Source organism: Nothoprocta perdicaria, unplaced genomic scaffold (genome assembly GCF_003342845.1).
Source record: "Nothoprocta perdicaria isolate Ctin4 unplaced genomic scaffold, notPer1 scaffold_176, whole genome shotgun sequence".
In the NCBI taxonomy this organism is placed as follows: Eukaryota; Metazoa; Chordata; class Aves; order Tinamiformes; family Tinamidae; genus Nothoprocta; species Nothoprocta perdicaria.
Window position 1 is genome coordinate 1,618,669 of NW_020454938.1, and position 25,059 is coordinate 1,643,727.

The 25,059-nt window shown below is 43.6% G+C and overlaps 1 protein-coding gene across 1 annotated transcript in view; it reads right to left on the bottom strand.

Annotated features, from left to right (window-relative positions):
- AKAP13 (A-kinase anchoring protein 13) overlaps positions 1-24,721 on the bottom strand; it is a 62,838-nt gene extending 38,117 nt beyond the window's left edge. Inside the window, exons 1-4 of the mRNA XM_026036306.1 lie at positions 24,613-24,721; positions 17,461-17,542; positions 13,862-13,998; positions 7,743-8,113 (exon numbers count right to left, since the gene is read on the bottom strand). Coding sequence (XP_025892091.1) covers positions 7,743-8,113; positions 13,862-13,998; positions 17,461-17,542; positions 24,613-24,693 — 671 coding nt within the window. The 5' untranslated portion in view covers positions 24,694-24,721. The remainder of the gene's footprint in view (positions 1-7,742; positions 8,114-13,861; positions 13,999-17,460; positions 17,543-24,612) is intronic.
- Between the last annotated feature and the right edge of the window lie 338 nt (positions 24,722-25,059).

Below are 25,059 nucleotides of genomic sequence, written 5' to 3' on the forward strand. Positions count from 1 at the left end.
TCTTATAAAGCTAAGTCTGTCCAGTAAAGCTAGACAAAATCATTTTAAAACTAAACAAAATAAAAAACTCTTGCTTGCAGAACTGGCAGATATTACATGTTTGGCCAATCTCTGTCTGTAGACAGTTGCTGAGGACAGACAAGTGATCTCTACAGAAAATAATGCTAAATGCACTCTAAAACAAGGTTTCACATGTCGTTATTGCCACCTGATGTTCCCTCACCCTGACCCTCTGCTTCTGACTTTCCTCGTCACTGTGGCCAAGCATTGACAAACCCATTGCAAGTCCAGTTTGGGGTTAAGGTGCCAGCTTACAGATTCACCTCCAGATACGCTAGCACATCTATGTCAGGAGGGTTTGGTTTGAAGCATGGCCTACCCTAAATATATGGACAAATCCATCTCAGCTTCAAGTAATCATGAAATTTGAGTCGCCAAACAGCCAGCATTCAAACAAATTTAAAATAAAATAAAATAAAATAAAATAAAATAAAACAAAATAAAACAAAATAAAACAAAATAAAATAAAATAAAATAAAACAAAACAAAACAAAATAAAATAAAAGCCTCTACACCTTAAACCAGAGTTGTGTTTTAAATTCAGGTAGACTTGCACAATAGTTACTAATGTTCTACATTTCATTAGAAGTACTAAGCGGTTGATAAATTTATCTTCAAAGCAAAAACTGCAATAAAACTTGAGTAAGAAGATTTACTAAAGACTTTTTCATGTTAGTTAGCGTGAAAGAGACTGGCTGGGGCACTTAGAGTTTAATCTATGTTATGAAGATTTTAACTCAACAGTCTTTTATCAGTAGCAGATTTTATATAGATTATTCTAAAATACCTGCACAGTGAAATCAGTCCCCCTTCTATTGATTATCTAGGACACAGGAACAATTTTTAATTCTAGCCCAAAGTAACTATGACATCAAAGAAAACAAAACAAAAGAAACAAGAAAACATGCAGCTTGCTGTGACACAAATAACTTTGCTCCAAACTTCAAATATTATTATGTTGCCCATCAATTTGCCATCAACTGGTCATACTGGCCTTGTTAGTCAGGGCATCTAGACCAAATTCGAATCCATTCTGCAACTTCAAGTGCAGATTATCTTCTTTTTAAGTACCTAGTCGTCAGAAAGAGTTGAAAGGCTCTACCCACAACCAGCAAGAAGTGCCAGAGGAAAAGAGAAGCTATCAAGTCTAGGAGACAGACCCGCAGTTATATTAATGCGCATTATCAGGAAAAGATCTGACCTGTAAGCATTAATCCCAACACTGGGGCTTTTTACAGACGCTGCGTATTTTAAATGTCTGGGAAATTTCCATGTGTGGCTATCAGATCGTTTTCTTCACAGAAGGTTTTACATGATTAGCCTCTTTGAAGAAGAAACTAGAGCTTTCAATTCACAAAGAGCAAGTCTGTATGAACTTAAATCCTTTATAAGACACGTCCAGAACAAAGCAGCCCTGAATCACATTAACTCTCACTTTGATTACTTGGCTCTCACATTTATCATTCTGATCATCGCTGCTGCAAAATACAGGGAAAACAGCAACTCCAACCCAACAGTGCAGCTTCTTTAACACTCAGGCCAACGGAAAGCAGCCACCTTCACCTGCACCCGTTTTTAGAAGACCCGTTTCCAAGCCTAATTGCCAAAAAAGCAGCCAAAGCAAAAACACACGTGCACGCTGCAGCCAGAGCAGTGGAGAAAAGGCCTAGGCACGAGAAGCTGACAACACAGGCTTTGCAGTGCTCCTTTGCTGCATTCATAGAGTGCGATTATACCGTACCTTCTACAATTAAAGTCAGGAGCCATGGGAATGAACTGTACGCCAGAGGGACACCAGCTCAAACTGGGAACATCAGGGAGGGAAAGAAAGGAAAAGGGCTGTGATTATTGGACTGTTATGGAAAAGGGTCAGTGTTAAAAGACTCTCACTCACGCTTGTCTTTAGGATAAAACACACTCACGCAAATCACCGCAATAGGTAATATCGATTTCTGGCTGTCAGAGCACACCAGATTCCTCCAAATGATGGAGGTCCCTGGTCACCACTGAATGGGTGGAAACGCAGCTCAGGCTTCCCTCAGACTCATCCCATCAGTGGGTGCTCAATGTACTGGACAAACTGCTCCTCATGAGGAGACACGTTTTGAGGGAAAACAGGACCAAACACACCAAAGCCAAGTTTGCACTAGGAATCCCATAGCTRTTATGTTAGTAATAATCAGCATTTTTCCAGCATCTCTCAGGTTTAAACCCACTGCTGTGCATGTTTTTTTCCCACTACCTTGTATCCTTTCCACAACATGACAGCACAGAAAAAAAATTAGGAGGCTTTGAGGGTGAGAATACCAAAAATTGCTACTTGTTTTATCAAGGATGTTAACTGGGTGAAGACACATCTAAAGGACTCTGCACACYACAGATCAGGGTAGTCTTCATGAGCAGCTTTCAGCACACTGCCCTGAACACTCTTCGTGAAGACAAACTTGCCCATAACATTCCAATGCTTCAAGGGCCATACAAAACTACTGCTCCTACTAAAACACATGGTAGAGGAAAGTATTAGTGAGGGATGGGGATTACATACTTTCTTGAGGTCATAAAAGAAATAAGCCTTCATGGTCGCAGTACACCTATCTGCATGATACACGCTTCCAGCAGCGTGTTAGGAAATTACTTGAGCAGAAGTAGGTGAGGACTAAGACAGGAACACAGGGAGGGATCAACCCTGCTCCCTGGCCACCTGCTTACGGCCACAAGAATGGGCAGCTAGATAGACTCTGGTCTCATCCATTGGAGGTGCTCTTGCACTAATTTCCTTTCACTGATTTGGTTGCAGGAGTCAGTAATTCTGGTGTGTACTTAGAAATGGAAGGAGARAAAAATTTCCTTGTTGAGATCATGCAACGTTTACCCTCAATAGTGTATTTGTAAAGGTGAATCTGTTCCTGACTTGCCACTTTACAGTGACAATCTGAAAGCTCAAGCAGCAGGGAAGGAAGGTGGATGACAGGAGAGGGGGGAGATGGAGGCAGAAAGTGAGTGCCCTGCAGGAGGAGGTCTGAAGTGGTGGGAGATCTCAGAGAGGGACAAAGACCTCTTGGCAAGAACTATGGAAAACAGAGATTTACAGAACCATCATCCTGCTGATGAGCCACCCACAACCAATTGGCAACTCCATAAAAACGGAGCGGAGGTCATTGTACAGCAGAAGAGCCCTCTATAGAAAATGTAGCCTTTGGAGGGGCGGTGTGAGGGAGAGCTRTTATATACAACAGCCTTGATGAGACTAGAAATTGCTGGGATCAGCTTCAGGCTGTCACTCTGCAACAAGTGTTGGAGGGGATGATATCAAAATGCTTGGGAGGCCAGAAAAAAAAGGAAGAGAGAACGCTTATGAAAGAATTATCATAAATTTGCAGAAATTACTAGGTATTTCCCATTGCCTATTTGCGACATAATTCTTGACGATGTGTCTAAGTTCAGTGTCTCAGACTTGACTCAAGACTCCTCTGTTGGAACTATGTGAGTATTAACATAAAAATAGCAAAAAGAGGCTCATTTACATGAGCTGGGAAGCACTGCACTTCTTCCTACAGAGCGGGGTGGGATGCAAATAGACTGGCTTCAAAGAAGTCAAAAACCATGTTTTTTCTTGTGCCCTTCCTTTTTTTTTTTTTTCTTCAAGAGGCCTCCCCTGAACTGTATGGCACTCCTCGTGAGCCTGCATTGATGCAGATGCATGGTAAGGTCAGGGTGACATTTTTTCCGTATGTGAAGATAGGGATGTTTGTTTCCATATCTAGGTAGCCTAGAGCAATACTCCAGGTAATCCCACCCATTTCAAGACAAAAGAAATATTCCAATAATCTGACACAGGAGGGCRGGTGCAGGCTGTGGGCGATCGCAGAGGTTCAGCCATGGAAGGAGCGAAGTTAAACTTAAGTATATAAAAGTAGGCCTCTAAGTCAGAAATTCTCCTTCCTATGTTAACAGATAGCTCTAAGGTTAAGTGTATGAAAACCTTACAGGAAGGACATGGAACTGAAAGTTAACCCTATGGAAGGAAACAAGGAAAAACATAGAGAAGCAGAAATGCTTATTTTCTATATATTTTTTTAGGAAGATCGTTTCAAAAACAAGAGTCATCACCATCTGTGATGACCATCTGCAGGGGATTCTCTAACTTAGAGCTCCTTCCCTCAGGTGTCCACCCTGCAGGGCTTGCTACTGGTCTCTGACGTGCTTTAAATAAAAGCTGAAAATATGTGTTCAGCTAAGCAATGATTTCAATACGACTTCAAATCTTACATGTGGAAAAGCCCCACGAAACAATGCTCAAGCTTTGTCAAAGCACCAGCACAGGGCCCTGCGGGAAATGGCTTTCCCATGTGCTCTACAAGTCATAAAAATTGGCCCATGTGACAGTAGGGAGGGAAAGTGGCCCAGCTGGATGCACAACTCCATAAAAAAACTGCCTGGAGAGGCAGGGACCAGCCTCACATTAGCTGACGTGATGGTATGGGGTTAGTAGACATTCAAACATAAAATGGTTAGTGAAGTTAGTTGGCTTTGTACCTTCTCCTATGAATGGGAGGCTTCTTTATACCATCCCCCAGAACTCGCATTGAACTGAAAATGAATCATGGACAGTGGTCAGCAAATCGAATGGAACAAAACGAACAAAYGACAGCTGAAGAATTACTATCCCCAACACACAAATAACAGATGGAATGGAAATGCTACAGAAAATACAAAATGAAGTACTAAAGGAAGAAAAGAATCTCTCTCTCATACCAATTCTTTTTTTTTTTAAACAATAAAAAAAGGTTGAACAGGTACTGTCAGTGCTGCAGCCCAGCTGCTGCCAAACCCAAGTCAGTTTGAAGTTTAGATTAGGACAAACTATTTGACAGCAGCTGTTAACAACCGTGATTAACAATGGCTTCAGTTTTGCAGTGTTTGGTCCGTCAGAGAAAAATGCAGCCATTTCTTTTCCCAGCCATGAACATTAACAATGCTGCACTGTTGTTAAGAGAGAGATACTTAACATCCACTATGAATGTGAAGAATTAGCCAAGGATGAACATCCCTTTTGTGGCAGCCTTGCTGGTTGTCTTTATGTCTTTAACACAAAATGAAGACATAAGGACTGTCCAGTAAGCAGGTATGAGGAAAGAGGTGTAGAAGGAGGGAAAATTCTCACATTTTGAGATGGCTGGATATTTAAAATAGTTTCTGTGAAAAAGATTTTATGTTCCGCCTCTTACCAACAGAAAACCTGTAACACCAGGAAAGATCATATCATACAAAATGTGGCTTTCAGGTGGGCTCCTCCGTCCTACACCAGCAGCTCTGTTGCAGCCTGACTCAGCTGCCTCCGCAGGAGGAGAGACTTTTGAGGGTTGTACAGGGGCTGGAGCAGGCTGAAAGCTCCACATTTCCATGGGAATCCCATTTTATTTGGCTCATTTAGCAGCTCTTGTAAAAGGCACCGTGAATCCCGTCCACATCCTGGCCGTGCAGTCCTGCCCCTCTCCTTGGGTTGGTTCTGGTGGTGATTCCACCTTTGTTGGTCAAGCTGCTTCTCCGTTAGTTTGGCAAGCTGAAGGGGCACAGAAGTGGTGGGCGGGCAGGTCTGACAGGACAGACCTTAGATAAGGCTTGYACTTCACGTGGCTGCACTTGAGGTTTTCACAAGCCAAACTACAGTAAAAGCTATTCCCCATTAACTGGAAAGGTAGACACGAATGAGAGAAATGCCCAGACAAACATTCCAACTTTAATCTGCATAAGGGTCACTGGTATGGGCTTCCCTCCTGATATACTTCATGCCCACTAAGCAACACAGTCAACACCACAATAGCCATGTTTGAGAATAGAGAAAAAACAAATAATTCGTATTTCTTGGTATCAAAAGCATGAAAAAAGCAGGAAAAAACAGCAGCTAAGACCCATACAGCTTTTCTTTTCTAATTAATCTGTGTGACAGCTAATCTTATGAAGTGGCAGCTGTATCTGAAAATATATGAGAATAATTACCGTTCCTTTACTCAAATTATCTTACATTTACAATAGATGTAGTTTCCCACATCATAAATTGCCTCCAAACTCTGATGTTGAAGAACTTAACTCCATCTGTTAAGTATTAGCAGTAATTGCTAGCTATGCAGCTTATTACTCTCAGAAATCCTTACATAAGAGGTCCTACACTTAAAAATAAATCTTTCTAAATGAGTTTATRAGCTTATGGACTCACGGTATCATAAACCAGCTTATATATCTGCTGCTGGTTCTGTTGTAGCTTCACACGACAAGTATTAACTTTATTCATTTAAATATCACCTGGGGACCCAGAATGAAGTCGAAAAAAGGTGGCAGTAAAAATGATAATAAAAGTAAATAAAAATCCACCTTTCACTCTGTGTTACCCTGCAGGTTCCTTAATGCTTTCTGGCATTAGTTTTAAATGCTGAAGGGTTTATAACCTTCCTTTAGCAAGACGTACAGCTTCTAATGTGTGTCTGCACTTCAAAAGGGAGATGCCCGGCTCCCACGGGATCATCCCAACTGCCCAGTCGCTATTTACAAGTGACCCACAGTCCATGGCTGGGCTTAACACATTGCTCAAGGTTCAGTTTAGCTGGACAGGTCCGTGATGCAGCGAGGAGGCAGCTCCCGGGGCAGTGCTGGGTCCCGCCGCAGTCTCCACCAGCCGGGATCTCGCTTGGAGCCAAGGGAGGCCACGGCACTGGACCCTCCAAAAGCAGCTGGTCCTGCCTGCTCCAMAGGCCAGGCTGGTTTTGTCCCCAGCCGCCTCCAACAAAGCCGACATACATACAKATGTATATATATATATWTTTWATATGTATATATACTTTTGTATGTCTTGGGACAACTCAAAAGCTCAGCTGTGCCTGTATGTATGAGGCATGGCACGGGTTGGAGAGCTCAATGCTCCTGGGGGTCTTGCTCAGGTAATTTTTTTGTGCAAATCTTCTACTTCACTTTTTCCCTTCCCCAGCGGAGATAGAGGGATGAACAGCTCTAGAAAAGGGCACCGTTTCTTCTCATGGTCTTCTCAACTTCTCATGCTTGACAAAAAATAGTCTCACTGTCATTCTGCTGTTAGGATCTTCCCTACTGTATTTTCTGAAAGAACAAAACTGAAAATGGAGACTCTTCCTGGGCATCTCCAGGAAGGTGGAAATGTATTTTAGGTGGTACTGCCTATGAGAGGCTGAGGTGAACCCAACTCTTTGAAATTTATCAAGTCAGATGGGAACTATCGAACTCACAACTACCCCAAATTGAGCAGCCTCTGTTTAATACCTCGAAGCCCATACTGCAAGTCAGAGCAACAGCAGCTGTATTTATTTTGTGGTCAATGAGACTTCACTCTCCAATAATTTCTTTAACAAAACCCTTCATATAGAAAGGGGCAGCGATGATTCAAATGGAAGATCTGTTGGAAGGCATTTCCATCCACTTTAATAAGCTTTGAGTCATTCTTTCTATACTCTGGAAAGCTAAAGTTACTGTAGGTATTAAGCACTTTCATCCTGGAATTTTATTTAAAAAAGTATGAGATTCTTTTCACTTCACTGCTTGAAAAAAGACACACACACATCCCCACTTCTCTTTTTTTTAACCGTGCCAAGCACAGAGCTTCCATGAACATGCACGAGCAGGTGCAAAGCCAAGCCAAGCAGCTCTTCACTCACCTCCTCTGGTTTATTTCTGCTTCGTTGGTGGCGTTCTTGCCTGGCCCCCAGCTGTGGCGCCGGAAAGGGGACAGCGGCCGCATGGAGGTTCTCAGGACGGAGGGATGCGTGGGCACGTCTGTTATGCTGTCCAGCTCTTCTTCCGTCTCGCCCGAGCCAGCGCCTTCCCCCTCTCTTCCCTCCGTGGCCACCATGTTAAGGCAGCTTCCGTCCAGACTGTACCTGTCCTTGGGCCTGATGAAGTTCAGCGGCGGTGGGAAGGGCAGGGAGGTGTCGCTGCCCAGGGAGGAGTTCCTTTCCAAGGACATGGTGTCGTCGGCAGAGGAGCTGGAGCTGGTGACATCGCACACCGACTGCTCCTCTTCGGGATGCTGTGCCAAAAGGAGAAAAAAATTAAAGAAAATTAAAAGKGAAGCTCGATTAATGCAGTTAACCCTTTAAATAAATGCAAATATATTTATTTGTGAGATTTCTTGGTTGAGAGCGTGAGGCAAATTTATCATTAGGGAAGGGAGATATTTTGTTCTGGTTTCAGATTAGGTTGAAGTACTCCCTGCTGTTACTGTCTCTTCCATCTCCAGGTTACCTACAGCGCAGTCTGGGACTCCCCAGATGCGCCTTAATCTTCCCTTTACAGCATTCCACGCTACACAGGGAGTCCTGCTTCCAGCAAACAGCATCTCCAGCCACTTCTACCTGCAATCCCCATCCCCAGCCACTTCCCATTAAGCAAACTAAATACCAGGGTTTGCAGCATTTTCCAAATCCAGCTATAATTAAGAAATACCGTTCCGTGGGATCAGCCACCTTGTATTACACTCTTGATTCATCCTGCAATTTGGGGYTTCGTTTGCTCCACAAGCAGCAAGCGGAACCCAAAGTGGTTCTCCCTGGCAAGGGGACACGTAGACAACACAGCCTAAAAGCAGCCTCTGCTTATCCCGTGTTCCCTGTGGCTAGTAGAAAACCTGATGCTCACGACAGCACCTTCGGTCCGAAACGGTGTTTGCCCCCTGGGACTGACGTGGGAAGTTTCAATTTATTCTCCTGCAGAGCTCTGCGCTGCATCATTTAAAATAATAATATGCAGAGCCATCTATCAGATCGTATACAATGGTGTGTTCACCAAAGCCGGGGCAGGTAATTGCCTTCAAATCGCTGGCTCGCCAGCTCTTGGTGCTGCATTTGGCCAAAAATGCCAGAATATAAAGTACAATTCTCGGAAGGGAGGCGGGCATTAGGAAAGCACCAGGGATGGGGTGAAGGGGAGCTCCGGCCACCCGCCGTCCTCCGGGCCTGATCAGTGTGCGCCAGGGACCCTTGTTGGCATGAACTGGAGCTAAAAACTTCCGATTAAATCAAAGAAACGATGTGTTCAGAGGGGCGCCTAGTAAAACATTCCACAGTTGTAAAAAAAGCCCGAGTTCAAGTCTGGCTGCCTATTTTTTCGCCTTCTTTTCACTTAATAGATGCACAACAGTGTTAAGACGGTTTAAGCAGATGCTGTCACACTATTTCCCCCTTCTCATCCATCAATAAAGAAGGAAAAAGCAGCACTCCCAGCATGATACTCAAGAAAAAACACACTTTTTAAACACTACACATTAAACGATACACTAAAAATACACCCCTTCCAACGCATTCATTTCACAAGAGGAGATGTCAAATATTAATGGCAAATTAGTAGGCGGTAATGGTAAACTTAAACTGCAAATTTAACATAATGGGTTTGACACTCATCTAAAAGGTTAAAACGAGGGAGGATGAAGTGGATGCCCTGTAAAGTTTTTGATTATATATGGCAYGGTGCAAGATAATCTGATATTTGTGTGACTCATGGTGAGAGCTCACTGAATTGCTTAAATCCAGACAAATTAAGTAGTCATTATGGGGATAATACTACTTCAGAAGAGGAAACAGTCTGCTTTGCTTTCCTGAGACTCAGGAAAATACAGTGAGACTTGAGGGCAACACAGCAGGAGGAGAGAGGAGGACACAGCACTGGTGCAGTGCAAGGACAGGGCACTTGGCAAACATTACAAGTTGGATGCAAATATAGTGAGAATATTGCAGAATATCAAGTTATATATTTGGGCATTAGCTCAGAGCAGAGAGAGGATTTTTTTCTGCCTTGGATAAAGTGTACTGTCTAAAGCTCAGAATGAAAAATCTCTTCCTTTGCAGGGATTTCGGTCACTACATTGGGTTTYGATCACTAAATCACAGTTTGAAGAGAAATTTAGAAGTGTGAAATACGTGTGTGTGCTGTTAGACTTGTACCCAGAGCATCAGCCTGATTACAGAAAGCACTATGCAACTTGCTGCCCTAATTTATTACTTCTAAAATATCTGATCTCATTTAAATGATGTCTTTCTGAAACAAAACAAAATAGCTGGGACAAAGAAGCAGGACTCTGGAAAATGCCAAGTCTGACATATCTAAGAAACATCTGTACTGAAGACACCTCTGAAAATAATTAGCTCTCTGGCCAAGTGCCAGCATGTCTGCTTTGCTGTTTAATCCTGTGTGATCTTTAATTTGTTCTTTTCCTACAGAAAAAAAAAATTACAGAAATATTATTTTTTTTTCAATTAGACCAGCTGCATTGCACCTCAATGCATTCAACTTCTAACTATGACCATAARACTTATTGCTGAGAAAAGCTTTTACAGACATGCTGTCAAAACCAGCCTGTATTTAGTAAGAAACTGTAAGGAAAAACAACCTAAGACCCACAAAGAGCGTGTGCTCCTCTTCATGAATAGGAGTAACAGAAATCACTAGGATGCTGGAATAGCGAGGAAATAAAGTAAATTCGTTAGCTAAATCACCCCCCCTTTTTTTTTTCTGGAGGTCTCCAGAAATGGGTTTAAGAAAAGGTTAAATGAAAATTCTTGGGTTCTGAATCTTTGATTAAATCAAAGATTTTCTTAATGACAACAGGCAAAACACTATATAATGTAACAGAATCACTTTATTCMATATTTACCTATAACTCCATGTTCTCCACAATAGTGGCCACCTGTTAATTATTTATCGCCATTTTTATGATTTGGTTTGGACCAGAATGTCCTTGTTGGAAGATGCTCTGTTCAAACATTTACCCCCCTTTGSCTTTTTCTTTCCCCCTTTGAGAAAAAATAATTCTAAGAAAAAATACATGAACACATAAATCTTTCCTATTTCCTTTATCAAACCAAAACAAAGGCCGAAAGCAAATGTGAGCTCCAGCCCTTTCTTTGACAATGAAAAAGAAGTTCCTCACTTCCCAAGGGGGCCGCTCCCGTGAATCACTTCCCAAGGGTCGATTCAAAAAGGTCCTCACAATGCTGGAGTTTGGTGGCAGGGTAAGAGCTGTGATGAGCAAGATGTATGGGCTACGCCTCAGGAAATTACGAGATGCTGGTGAGAAATGACCTTCTGCTGCATTAATCACTCAGGTCGCGGGTCTTGCAAAGCCTGCACAGGCGGCTGCTCCGAGAACGAGGATGACGAGCACATGGGAATAAAGCTGGGGAATGATGTCCAAACCATGACATTTGCTGAGCCCGAGAACACGCGTTTGCAAGTGATTTCTGTGTCTCGACAGCCGCCTCTGAGGTCTGAAGAACCAAGTCAGGATTTAACCCCAGAGTCTCCTGAGCTTGGTGTTCTCCACGTCCATGTCCCTCCAAGGAAACCAGGGGCCACCATGGAGAACAGATACCCAARCATCAGGACCAGCTTAAGGCAGATACAGAGCCCACAACACAGCCCAGCTCATCTGTGCTTAAAATCTATAAATTCCAAGTGATTTTTATGGAAGCAGCAGATTTCACAGGACACCCTGGCCAGGCAATGGCTTATGCCATCAGTCTCCTGTGACAGTTAATTCTAGATTAACAGCTATCCTGTCACTCCTGCCACTATGCAAGACTTTTGAATGGAGAAAGTGTGCTGCATAACAAAAATACTCTAAAAGGCAACAGCGCAACTCTTGGCAAACGCAGGAGAAACCAGAGCCTGTAAGAGCAGGTGGCAAGAGCAAGAATCGAGATACTCAAAGACTTGACATTTTCTGTTCATAAACATGTCCTCTCTCTCCTCAGTTTAATAYGAGAACTGTACTATTTAATACACTCAGAGATAACCAACTACATCCAAGAAGTGCATCTAATAAAACTTTTGAAAAGAAAGATTAAATCCAGCTCTTATTTTAATGGATGTTAAAAAATACTTTTAACACTCATTTCCACCAGCTGTGCTTTGGAGTTTAGAAAGACTGAATGAAAGAACAAGCTCGCAAGGCTTAACAGACACTTCTGGTTTTATATAAATAGCTGAGAAAAAGGTACACGGATGAATTCTGAGAAAGGAGATGAGGAATCAAGCTGAGTTAGTCAGCAGAGCAGACAGAGAAAAATGTGACTGAGGTTAGGATCAACTTTGAATAATTTCCTAAACTCGGCTCATGAACCTTTTGAACTTTCCTCATTTCTAGATGCAATTTGCATTCCACCTCATAAGAGCACTGCAAAGGCTGCCAATTTAATAAAAGATTTCCCTTTCCATAAAGAAAATAATTTCCTCGCTCTGTCCCTCCCTTTCTSCATTGGCAATGGCGATCTGAAGATCCACTTTCCCAGCAGCTCTTTCTTTTCCTCATGGCACTCCTAATACGTTGGAACATCAGTGTTTTCTAACTTTTGAAGGTCTTTTTTTAAATCTTTGRAGAAACAAACTTCTTTATCCATAAGAAATGGAAAAAGTCAAAATTATGTGTAATATATAATCTGCTGTGTCTTCACAGCACTCTTACCCATCTCCTTACCATCATTAAACCAGACTCAAATAGCAAAGTCTTTTGCCTTAACTCAAGCCAGTCTACACAAGGAAACGGAAGAGAGTGCTCCACCAAAAGGCCTTGTATTCCCAAAATCCAGTGTCCCTCAGCTCTTCGAAAGGAAGATGGGAAAGGGTGAGGCTGGTGAGCTTTGTGCCCTACCACATTTGCTCAGGATGACTGTACTGTTCATTTATAGCACATGAGATCACTTAGTCCGGGCTGTGGTGTTTCCCGTCCCGCTGGAAAATATTCACCATAGTCTCATTGGACTTAACCAAGGAGAACTTTGGTGTATTACATATATTTCTCTGAAAGCAAGCGTGAAAACTATACCCAAATTTCAGTTTTTCAGAGCAGGTAAGTTTCAGGTAGCTAAAACTATGCAGAACCTAAGCAGAAGTTTCCATGGAGCTTGGACCAAAGTCCAGAGGTTGACTACAGTCAAGTAGGCTCATGCCCTGTTTCAGTCTGCAGCACTGTACTCTTTCCAGAAGATTTTTTCTAATCATCTCCTTATGGCAAGAACTATCAATTATAAGCAAGATTGTTAAAGACGAAAACCTGGTTCAGGCATCACAGATGCAAAAAGCAAGGCATTGTCATTGAAGAGGATGATTCTGCACCACCGTTTGCACCAACCCCTCCCTCCCCTTCTCATCTGTAAGCAACACAAAGGGTACAGAGATGACTAAGGTTAGCAGTGACTTCTGTTGTTGATGCTGAGCTAACTCAAAAACACGTTCTTGCTACTTGCACGTAAAGCAGCATTGGGGATATGTTGTCTGGGCAACACAACCATTCACTAGAATCGGCCTTAAGTATTTAGAGTGAGTGTTTCCTTCCTATTAAGGGAGTAGCATTGAACTGACAAGAAAAAATAGGTTCTTTTGGAACTTGCAGTATGTGATTTTGAAGGTGCCAGTGGAGAGGTCATTGCTTTCAGGAGAAAAGATCTGCACTAACTAAAGATGGTTCTCACACCACCTGTGCTATCCCTAATGACCTCACAAGAAAACCTAACTTTTCAACTCTTTCTCTAATGTCACATTTACTTTTGGACAGTTAAAATGACTTTCATCTTTTTAACATCAGGGACTTGCACACTTTTTGGTATTCAGCTGCATGTAATTGCAGATTAGCAGATCCTTCAGACGGATTCTGTTCCACAATAATCGCTACCAGGTTTCTAGAGAAGGAAGTCACCGCCAAAACCAAAGTTAACCAAGCTTGCAAAATGGATTTATAGAATCTGGCCTCAACTTTTTTAACCACATCCTACCCAGGCTTTCCTACCTTTCCAAAGACGATGTCTTCCATCCCATCACCAGGCAAGGGAAAGAGCTCAGACTCGCTCCCGGACTCTCTTTTAAGGACTCCTTGTGCTGAGGCACAGACGCTGCTCAGCCCATCCTCCAGGAAGCTTTCACATTCTAAGGGAGCAAAGCAGAAAGAGATATAACATGATACTTTCCTTTACACACATACACAAAYCCAGTCTTACAGAATCAGTAAATTCAACGATTTAAAGATAAAGGTAAAAACAGCTTTATAAATTTTGTCCATTTCCCCAAAATGTGGCTGCACATTTTCAAGAGTTTATTTTAAAATTAAAACGCCTTYTTAAAGCCTTCTTAGGCATCACTGAAGCAACCTGTATAAACAGAAACTCTCCGTTAAAATGCCACGCACACTTGTAGCTTGATGCACCAATAAATATACTGCATATCAAGTATAACCTCATTGAGAATAAGATGTTTCCCATTGACTGCAGCAGCCACAAAATTAGATTCATACTCAGTAAATGTAAAATTAAAAACAACCAGTTCCCTCTAACTTTTTAAAGCCAAGGTGGCTTTAGTGCACATCAGGACCATCTGTTGATTCTTTCCCCCATACTTCTGGTTGAAAAAGCAATAGMATAACTTTCATGGCCAGATTTACTTTATTAAGATTCACAATTAATTTATTTTTAAAAAAAGTTCCCCAGCTCCAATTACTGCTGCCATTTAAACATAAGCATATTGCTTCTCTCTTTTCTTATAAAGTGCTCCTAACTGTTTGGATCCAGGTAATTAGCAGCGTGGAAAGAGACTAAAGCTCTTCAGAAAATCCTTTCTCTCTAAAAACCTGAACAGAAATGTATTTGCATCAATAACGTCTGCTACAGTCTCATTTTTTTTTCAGCCTGCAGGCAAAGACATTAATGACAATTTTGGCAATAACTGAACATTCTTTTCTCTCTGCTAAACCCCCTGCCTTTTTTTTTTTCCCTCCTTTTCCTCTTTTTAAGAAAGGTGCTATTTTTCAGTGTGCTCTAACCTAAACAGATACCACCACAACATGCTCAGGTCCCTGGAGAAGAGCCAAGACAATAAAACGTTGCTTTGTTTTTAAACTGCATCTGACAAACTCGATGCTTGGCTGTGTCAACAGCCAACGCAACGAGCACAGATCTGGGTACGGCAGCTCGAAGCCACCTTCTTCCTTTCGCTATCCCTGCCTGGCCCGAGCTCGGAATTGTGCCCAACAGCAGCTGGAAAATCCCAGGGCTGCCCAACGCCTCTGCTGTCCAGCCAGCTACACRGTGGCTCACGTTGGTACAACCGCAATCCCAAATCCATCTGCCTGGGAGAGACGGAATGCCGGCCGGCTGGGAGCTCTCGTGGAGAGTGAGAGCAGTGGGAAGAAAATACGGAGGAAGAGGAGAGCAGTGCCGATTGCCGGGCGCTGCCGGGAGCGGGGCTCTCCCAGCGCCTCCGTCACTGGGCTCTGGTTGGAAACACCATCATTCCAGAGAGGAGTTTCCATGCCACGGAGCCTCGGAAAAGCAGTTATTGGACGAGGTGCTCCTGTTCCCTGTGCCTTTCCCCCYGTTTGGTAAACCTGGAAAATCTGAACTTCTTTTCCATAATCCAGAGGGATACAGGAGGGGGAAGAGAAGAAGGTGAAAAGAAAAAGAGGAAAAAGTGCCGAAGAGACGGCACAGCGGGACGGGAGCGCGGCCAGGACGCCGGCGGTCCAGCTGGCAGCGGCCGGCGCGTGTCCGCAGCCCAGACTGCAAAACAAAGGGGCTGGAGCCACGTTCCAGTGGAAAACTAGCGGGGACGCTCCAGATGCACCGCCGAACGGATACCTCACCCAGGCAATAAATCACCACGGGGGAAGGCCCTGCAGGAGCAGCAAGGGGATAGCGCAGGCTGGAAGAGGAAAAGAGGGCATGAAACAAAAGGGTAGGAAGTTGGGGAAGGAAGATGAGGAGGAGGTTGAAGAGGGGAAGCCCCGCACACGCCTCCTCTCATCTGCCCTGGGAGCTCCAGGGTATCCAGGCTCCAGGGCTGAGTGGATACTTCACTTATTTTGAGTTATTCTGGATTTTTTTGTGTTTTCCATCATTTGGGTGGGTTTCTGCTGGTTGCCTTAAGCTGCACAACCTGGAGCTCCTTCCCTCGCACCTGCAATCCAGCAAGGTTGGGTCATTCCATGCTGATATCTACACATGATAGATGTGCATCTTAACCCTTAGCCCCTTGAAGCATGAGGGACAATCTGAAGGTCAGATCTATGTTTTAAGAGCATCCCTGCTCATATAACACATATAATTCTATAATATTGCTTTATACACTTAGCATAAAATTCATATTCGTCTATCTGAATATACGATAACATATTCATATGCATACATGGCAATTTGCAGTTGCATGGAATATATTAACTCTCGCCTGAAGAGTAGATGATTGTACTCAAAGGTAAGTAATACCTCRGGAAGCAAGTAGAAAAGAAGCAACGTGCAATACTGCAACCTGCCTTCTAAAACACTCCTGAAAATGCTATTCATTGTGCAYGACTGTCCCAAGCATACCTTTTATCTTAAAAGCAAAAAAAAAGTGTTTATTTCACTTTGATGGAAGCTGGAGCTTTTCTCTAGTACGTATCTCTCAGGTCACGCACCTACAATATCATTCCTTAGGCTCTACTCTGACAGATCAGGATTGAATTTCACATCCACACATCCTACAGTGATTTAATCTGTTTTTCTTTCAAATGTCTTACATAAATTGAAGGAGATTCAGGTGAGACCCCCACTCTAATTGCTGTAAGGAAAGCAAAGAGGACTCGATGAAGAGTCCAAAGTCACTGCTAATGGCCCTGATAACTTACTCCACTTTGTTTGTTTTAAATGTCCATAATTCAATGAAAGGAAATGCTTTTTTTTCCCCGTTATCTCTGACATCAAGTCTCTTTGAGGCTTGCCAGGCAAGGTTTTACTGTCCCTGTGGAATAGACAGGGGACAGTAGCCAGCATCCATGGTAGTGAGCTCACCCGCACTGATGGGCAGGGTGTGGGAAAGATGGCTCTGAGCAGCCTTCCTGCTTCCTGAAGCCTGGAAATCATGGGAACTTTTAAAGGGGGGAAAAAAAAAAAAAAACCCAACACTTGTTTGGATCTAAATATGGCTGTGGGAGTCTAAGTTTCTGATTTTTTTTTTTTTTTTTTTGAATCATCAATTTTGGCTAGAAATCATGTCTTTGTTCCCAGTCAGATCTTTCAGTTTTATTAAAAATAAAATACTGTCCAAAATACCTTAAATGCATAACCACTCAAGAAGGTAACATGCCATACAAGTCACTCTAAGTCCAAACACTACTACCATGAGCTAACAGTGACTCTATAGATTCATAACACATTTTATTTTGTTTATGTGTTTTTCCCCTGAGGTTTGAGAGAGAAGAGAAGAGCAGAGAAGAGCAGAGCAGAGCAGAGMAGAGAAGAGAAGGAAAAACATAAGAAAAAGTGAGGAGAGTACTTTTTGCAAGTAAAGCAAATCCCCAGGTTGCTCTTGTGCTCTGCATGTAGAAGGGTGGGTGAAGCAGCCCTGCAAGACACAGCTCACCTGGAGACTCGCGGGCCCTCCTGGGCTCCAGCAGGGAGGAATCCGGGCATGGCTCTAACGAACACCAGCTCTCCCGGTTAATCTGAAAGAACAGAAAACACGAAATCAGGGAAAGCCTCTCCCAAGGTCTGRTTAGCCTCTTCTAAAACATAATTCTGGATCAGTCAGCAGCTATGTAGTTACAGGCTTAATTTTCTCACAGTAAGAAGAATCTTAAAAGTAAATTATAACGTTTTTAACACCACTAAAGAAATCAGTAACATAATCCAAAAGCTTCATTTCTCAGTAGAATGTATCATATCAAGGTGGCTTATGCCCAAGGCAGGTGCTTAGAGGGAGGATGAGCCAACGTTTAAGCCACTTTTGCAGGATGTAGGAGACCTGGGTTCAATTCTCAGTCCCACTTGCAGTGTGACTGCAGGGAGAATTTGCCTTGGTGCATTATCCACAGACCAGCAATTCCTTGCCATCCACATTGCTGTAGTGATAACTACTTTAAAGACAGAGAGGAGCTCTGATAATGGGGGCAACCAAAATACCCAGGACTTTGCAAGAACCAAAAGCACTTTGTTCATTTGTCTTTACATGTTTGYATGAACTCCGGTGATGATTATGTTAGAAAATGTTAGAAAAACCCATTTTGACGCTACAACACATCACATGGTTTATTTCAACATCAGCTCTTATCATCTCACCCTATCCCTCAGCCTCTCCGTGACTTCCAGGCTTTCAGCACCGATGACTGATCCCCTCTCAGCYCTCCCTCCCCGCGTGTTGACTCGGCCTGGGTTCATTTTTCTTCACTTGGGATGCTTTATGCAGCATCTTCCCTYGGAAGCTTTTCTGACTGCCCACAGTCCTTGGTCCAATGCAGCCTGTGTCTCCCTCTTTTTATTTTTCCCCTGTACTTTTTGCCACTTAACTAGTTTGCAAATCTCCTAGYGAGACAGCTCCATTTCCTCTGCTCCCTGTCTGATTATCGTCCCCCTCCATGTTCTCCTTTGCTCTCCCACGACACCAAGTGCTTCTCCTCTTCCTTTTTCCTTGAAGGAATCCTTGGGTCCCACGCTTGACCCGAGTGCCTGCTCTGATTAATGACTCATGACCCACGTCCTCCTCCCCTGCGCCGCTGAGACCCTAGACCTCATTATTTCCCATTGCTCTCTGGAGTTCCCTACGCCTGGCTCGTCCCCCTCGCCTGTCAAGTGCCTTGGTGACCTCCTCCTCTTCCTCCCCATCTCTCAGAATCAACACTGTTCTCCAAGATCCGTCACCTCCTTTCTACAACACGATTTTTCTTTGTTAGGTTTTGTCCTCCTCCATACTCCCGGGATGATAAAGCGGGGCTGGAAGGGCCCTTGGCAGGTTGACTGCAATGAGTCTGCGATGGAGAAATGCAAGGCAGAGACTCCCGGGAGGGTGAAATCCTCCTGCTCTAGTGGCGGGAAGCCTTCAGTGACACCCATGACACCCTCCTCACCTCCAGGCTCGTAAGGGACAACTTTCCTTGGGCACGTGGGCACCGAGGGGCACTTGCCATGAGCTGCCCCTTGCCGCTGCTCTTCAGGTCCTTGCACAGACAGGCAATCAACGCCCCATTAGACTGATAACAACCACGGATCCAAGATCTGTGTGTTCCCTGCTCCGCTTCCCACACGCCCATCCTCATCCCACCCTACCAYCCACCAGCCCACTAATACACAGGCCTTACACAAGGGTGAGGAAGGACAGAGGCGGCACAGAAACAATCTGGAGACTGAGGAAGGTCTTCACAAGCCATTACCAAGTGAAATAAAGGTGCTCAGTGTGAACTGCTGCAGAGACATGGGAGCCTGCGCTCCACATTTGCTCACTGGAGGAGCTGCCCTGTGAGCAGTGCCCAGGAGGGATCTAGTCTCTAGCAATTAAACTTCACTACAAGATTTACACAAGCTTTTCGGTCAGAAAAGAGCACTAGAGGTGGGATCAATAAATATCACATTGATATCCTTCTTCCAGGTCAAAGTGGAACCTGTATTGAAGCAGATATCTAACATTTTCTTGAAGGCAAATTTAAAGGTTCGTCGTGAACATGTAGTGGTACAAATGTGAAATTGCTTGAGTTCACACAAATGAAGGAACCACCGTTTTGGATATAAAACCAACTTCTGACTCCTTACTGGTTTGCACCTTCCTTTCTCCTAAGCTGAGTCTGACTTTTGTTACCTTAACCTATACGTTTCCACCCAATTTATGGAAATTTCTCCCAGTTTATGCTGATAACCAGTACCAGAGAATAATCAAGTGTCCTTTTCAGCAAAGCAGCAATTGGTAGAAAAAGCAAAAATAAGAAGACTTAAGAGAGTGTTTAGAGCCTATCAGGTGATTGAATAAATTAAACTAGGCTGAATTTACACTATATTTTTTTTGCCTTTAATAGAACGAGTTGAGTCATTTACTGAAAATGCATTATAGACATTGGCATTTTTTCAAAAAAGATTTGAATATTTTTCCCATTACCCAGCCAGTTCTATCCTCTGCGCTGTGGCTTTGCCAAGGCCTGAAAATGTCTGCTTTTCTCTACAACAAAAAGCAACCAGAGAGTAACACTGTGGTTTAATGTCCCAGTGCTGCACATGTACCTGCCCGTGCACAAAACAAAGCAATAAGAAGAAAAGTACCTTAAATAGCCCTTATTTGAGAATAATAGTTATTATTACCAAAAGACAAACAAAGGAAACCACTACTATACACAAGCGTTCCCCATGCCAAAGAGACCAGACAGGATTTGCGGGAGGTTTACAGCATGCTCTCAGGAAACTGGGTGGTCCACATGGACTTAAAACACAGTGAGGACACAAGCCCTGGCTCTCCTCTGGCCTCGTCCTCCTGCCTGTAGTTTGGGAAGAAGCTGCAGCCCGCAAGGGCTGTGCAGGAGATACAAGCACCTGAACTCCTCAGGGTGGTCAGTGTACAAGGGGAGCAACCAGAAATGGATTTCTGCAGAAATGGGATTTTACAGACCCACGGGCATCATCCGTAACAAAATTATCCCCCGTTTTGCCCCTGTGCTGCTAAGTCTGTAGCAGGACGCTGGGCCGAGGGCCACGGAAGACATGAGAAAAGCCCAAATTGCCCCTGTGCCCGCATGGATCACAACTGTTTGCTGTTGGCACAGGGAGGACGCGGCGGCGCTCGGATCCTTGCATCCTTGGAGGAGAAGGAACCAGATAATTTTAACTTTCGTTTCCCAGCAAAACTCTAGAGATTCATTTGCCTTCCATTTTGTTTTAACTTTGCCCTAATTCCACAAGTTTCCGTTTCTCTCTCTCTTTTTTTTTTTCCAGCTTTAAACTAAATTCTACCTTGCAGCTAAAGAAAGATTCTAGTGCAGGAAGGAAAATATTTAGTATAGCAATTTTAGCTTGCTTGCAGTATCATTAAGCACTTGTATACCGCACTCCGCACTAATTAACACTAGGGAAGATTAGAAATACCCATCAAAGAACAAAAATAGCACAAAAAAGTGCTTTACTTTAACTGCAGTCATAACTTTATCTAACATACAGGAATAATACAGCAAAGTGTTTSTCAATTTTAATGCAAGTCCTATCTCCTCTTTCTGTTCTAGAGGATTTCACACAGAATATTATTTTCATTTAAATAATTTCTTCACGTAAATGGAATTATGCAGGACAAAGTAACAACCCTTGCAACTTTGCAACTATTTCCATAGAGACTTATCTTCCACTCTAGGGATGCGCTACCTCCAGCCTTTTACCTTACAGGTAATGACCCTGGTGACATCCTGTTGGGACCCCAATTACTCAAGCAGGTCCGAACTGGCCTTACCCACAGATCTATTTTATTTATGTTAAATGTTATGTTTCCAGGGCCTAAATCTACATGCAGACGAACTCAAAAGCTCCAAGCAGACCATTGTGTCGATGCTGTTTTCAGTATTAAAGCTGAGTGTCGTTTCAGGGCCACAACACTCAGGGAGCCACTGCAGAGTCCCCGGTCGACGACAGCACGTCAGGGTGTGGGGCAGAGGGAATGAACTTGCTTGTGCACCAAATAATCACAAACATAAAGTGCACGGAAAACATTAAAAACGCATTCTAAGMGTGATAACATACAATGGGAGAAGCCTAAGTTTCCCTGTGATTTATGCCTAGCATCTGTGTGAAGCAAGAAGACAAGTGATCCGAGGACATTTCTGGACCTTCCCAACGCAGCAGTAGCTACAGCTCAGCTTTTTGTTTAGGAGGCTGCAAATTCCTGCTTGAATCATGGGCGCAGGATCCACTCCAGAGGAACAACTCCTGTGGTAGAGGAATCAGAGCAGCCTCTAACGGGAAGCTGAATAACGTAGCCACACGAAGCACTGATAATCCCAGCCCACGGATTTCCAATTTGCTTTTTTAATTATTTTCTATCCCTGGGATGGTTTCAGCTTCAGCAGTGCTCTGATTTTTATGGCAGAACCAAGGCAGGAGGAATGAAGCCAAACTGTCGGGTCATTTCTGCTTCACGCCGGGTTCCCTGTACCCTGGCAAATCACCGTGGTCAGCACCCAAATGCAGCACACACACAGTGCAGCAGTAGCAAASAGAGCTACAGAAAAGATGAAGTTCAACCTCCATCCCAAAGGCTAACACACCAATTTACTTGCTGTTCCTTGAGCAATGCTTTCCTGCATGGGAAGRAGGAAGAAACAACTGTGAACTCCCCAGGCTGCTGATGCTTTTTTGGTAACTTTACAAGCGATTGCTACAGGCACACTCTAAACATGGAAAATTTTTGTCCTGATCCTTCAGATGTGCCCTGCAAAACAGTCARTAGGAACCAAAACCCTTTTGCAAGTTTTCTAAGCACGGATGCAACGAATGCAAATAAAATTCCATCACAAACATACAGTAACTGAACGGCACAAGATCTCCTTTGTTCCCATCTTGTTCCAATTCCCTTCTCCACCACCTGTTTTTCTTTCCTGTCAAGCTTATGGAGTCCGCCACCTTAAAATAAGGCAAAGAACATATTCATCCACCACGCAAATAAAAGGGATCTTGTAAGAATCCATCAACAGGACAACCCAAAGGCCGTTGGGTGCTCAGCAGGCATCTCGTTAMACTTCAATTCAGATCTACCAGTCCTAATGGGTCCTATTTGACTTTGCTATTTCGTAAGGGCATTTATTTGCTTCTCAGTCCTTGCCCCTTCCGAAATTCTGCCACCAAAACAGTGATCTAGATGAAGTGCTGCTTTATGTATGTCCTTTAATTCTTAAGAGGAGGAGTCATCCCCGCAGCTCCCTGCTTAAGGGTCTGATTCAGCTCCCATGAACGTCAAAAGATGCGAGGGCCGCGGTCCGGCGCTGGCTCGCGTCCCTCCATCATCAAAATTGAATTTAAACAACTGGGTATGCTACAGAAAGCAGGATAAAACATGAAGACCAACTGCAACTGAAGATAAAAATCAAGATTATAACAATAGCTATCATTAGCAGCCCTCTATTTAAAACATTTGCACTATTTATGGCCAGTTTTCTGCGAAGCAATGCGTGCCCGCATGTACGGACATTGARTCATATGTAGAACAGACAGCACAAGCCACAGTTTTGAAACTCAATTAGGAAACTACTAGTGGGAACTAACAAGGGCCATATTTTGTTCTAAAATCTAAGCTTTGCTGAACAAAAACTAATTTGAGGAAGCGATGACTTCAGAAATACTGAAGGCARATAATTATAGTGAATTACATTTCAACCAGGCATCCAGATGATCTTTACAAAGAAGAAGATTGTGTTTTTTACATAAGCAACCAAAGTTGTCAAGGGGACCGGCTCTTTTCCCAAGTATAACCAAGTGGTCATTTTGCAGCACACAAGCAATAAACAGCATGTATATGATATATCTACATCTTTTAAGCACTCCCAGGGGTGTCTAGGGATTGAGTCTCGTGGGTTCCCAGTGTGCTACAGACAGCATCGTTAATGAGACTTGGAAAATGTCAACAAAATCCAGCTGATACAGAAACCAAGCTGAGGTTTTGGGCCCCGGAAAACAAAGGACACCCTGACTAAAAGGAAAATACTTTCATTCCTATATAACGCAGGTTAACAAGGACTACGTCAATTTTAGTGTAAAGGGACCAAGCCTCATTCAAAAATGAAATATGAGTACTCCAGAAAACCTTATTCTTTTTTCATCTCTGCTTCAAAACAAAGATCATGAAGCAAAAACCATAAAAAATGAGGCCACGTTATCCCAGAGCAACCCACTGAGAGAGGAGGGCAGCAAGGGAGGGAARGAAATTCTCTCCCCGAGCGGGGCTGTCTCAGGCAGCAGCTCCGCAGCCGCTCTGGCCGCTTTCCCATTCCATGCACTTCGCCAGGAAACTGCTGGAGCTGCAGAGCCGTTACGGTGACAGAACATTCCCAGACTGCCACCTTGCCATTTGGTGGAGCACTTGCTAATTTTAGACCAGAGAGGAGGGAGCACTCGGACATTTAGCCAGGAGCCGTTTCTGGCTCGCGCTCAACTCAACCTTAAGACAAAACTCAGATCCACCCTGTAAGATAAACAGCAACATCTTCAAGCACCCCTAAACACRGAGGCAAACAGAACTGTCGGGAGGATCCATCCTGCTTTTGGGGGCAGAATCTGTCTTTCAGGAAGCACACACACAGTCCAATGCAGACAGTGACCCACAGAAATACAAATCCTTAGCCAAATGGCTACTTGCACACACACAAAAAAAGCACCTGCAGAAGTCTGCAAAAATGGATGGGACTGTTTAGCGGAAAAGGATGAGGGGGACAGGCAAGACAATCAGGGAGACCTTTCAGAAGGAATATCCCATTATATGCTACAATAGGGAATTTGGTGGCAGGGACAATATCAAACCGTTAAATGCCAAAAGTTAACACCCCAAAACCTCTACATGCTGAGCAGGAAGAACTCCACCTGCTCCCCATCTCCATAGAGCCCAGCTGCAGGTATGGACTAGAGGRACAAGTTCAAGATGAGGAAGGAGCAGGTAAAGAAGCCCAAGCAGCAACACCATACCTTTAACAACACAACACCTATAGTCCTGTCCACCTTGGAAGTGCCACACATACCTTTAACAACACATCTACAGTCCCGTCCACCTTGGAAGCATCACACATACCTTTAACAACACAACATCTACAGTCCTGTCCACCTTGGAAATGTCACACAGGCTGTATCGCCTCCTGTGGCGCTCGTACATCTTGTCCAGGGAATCGCGAGCAGAGCAAGACGTGAGGAGCAGAGCCCACCATGAACTCCAGGGTCAGCTCCTCAAGGCAGACGCTCCAGACCGCTCGGAGAAGTCCCTGTGTCTCAGCGCTCTCTGAATCACGTTAGCCTGTCCAATTCTCTCAACAGGAAAAAGAAAATCCCAGAGCTGCGACGGGTTGATAAAGTCTTCTTGGAACAGASACTCGCTTATGTGGGAGACGCAGGAATTTAGAGCAAACAAAAGATATTTTGAGAGAGCTTATATATGAGATTTTTTTTTTGCAACTGCTAAGAATGGTTATCAGCCTTCCTGCTGGATTAATAAGAATAAAACTAAAAAAACAAAGTTTTCCAG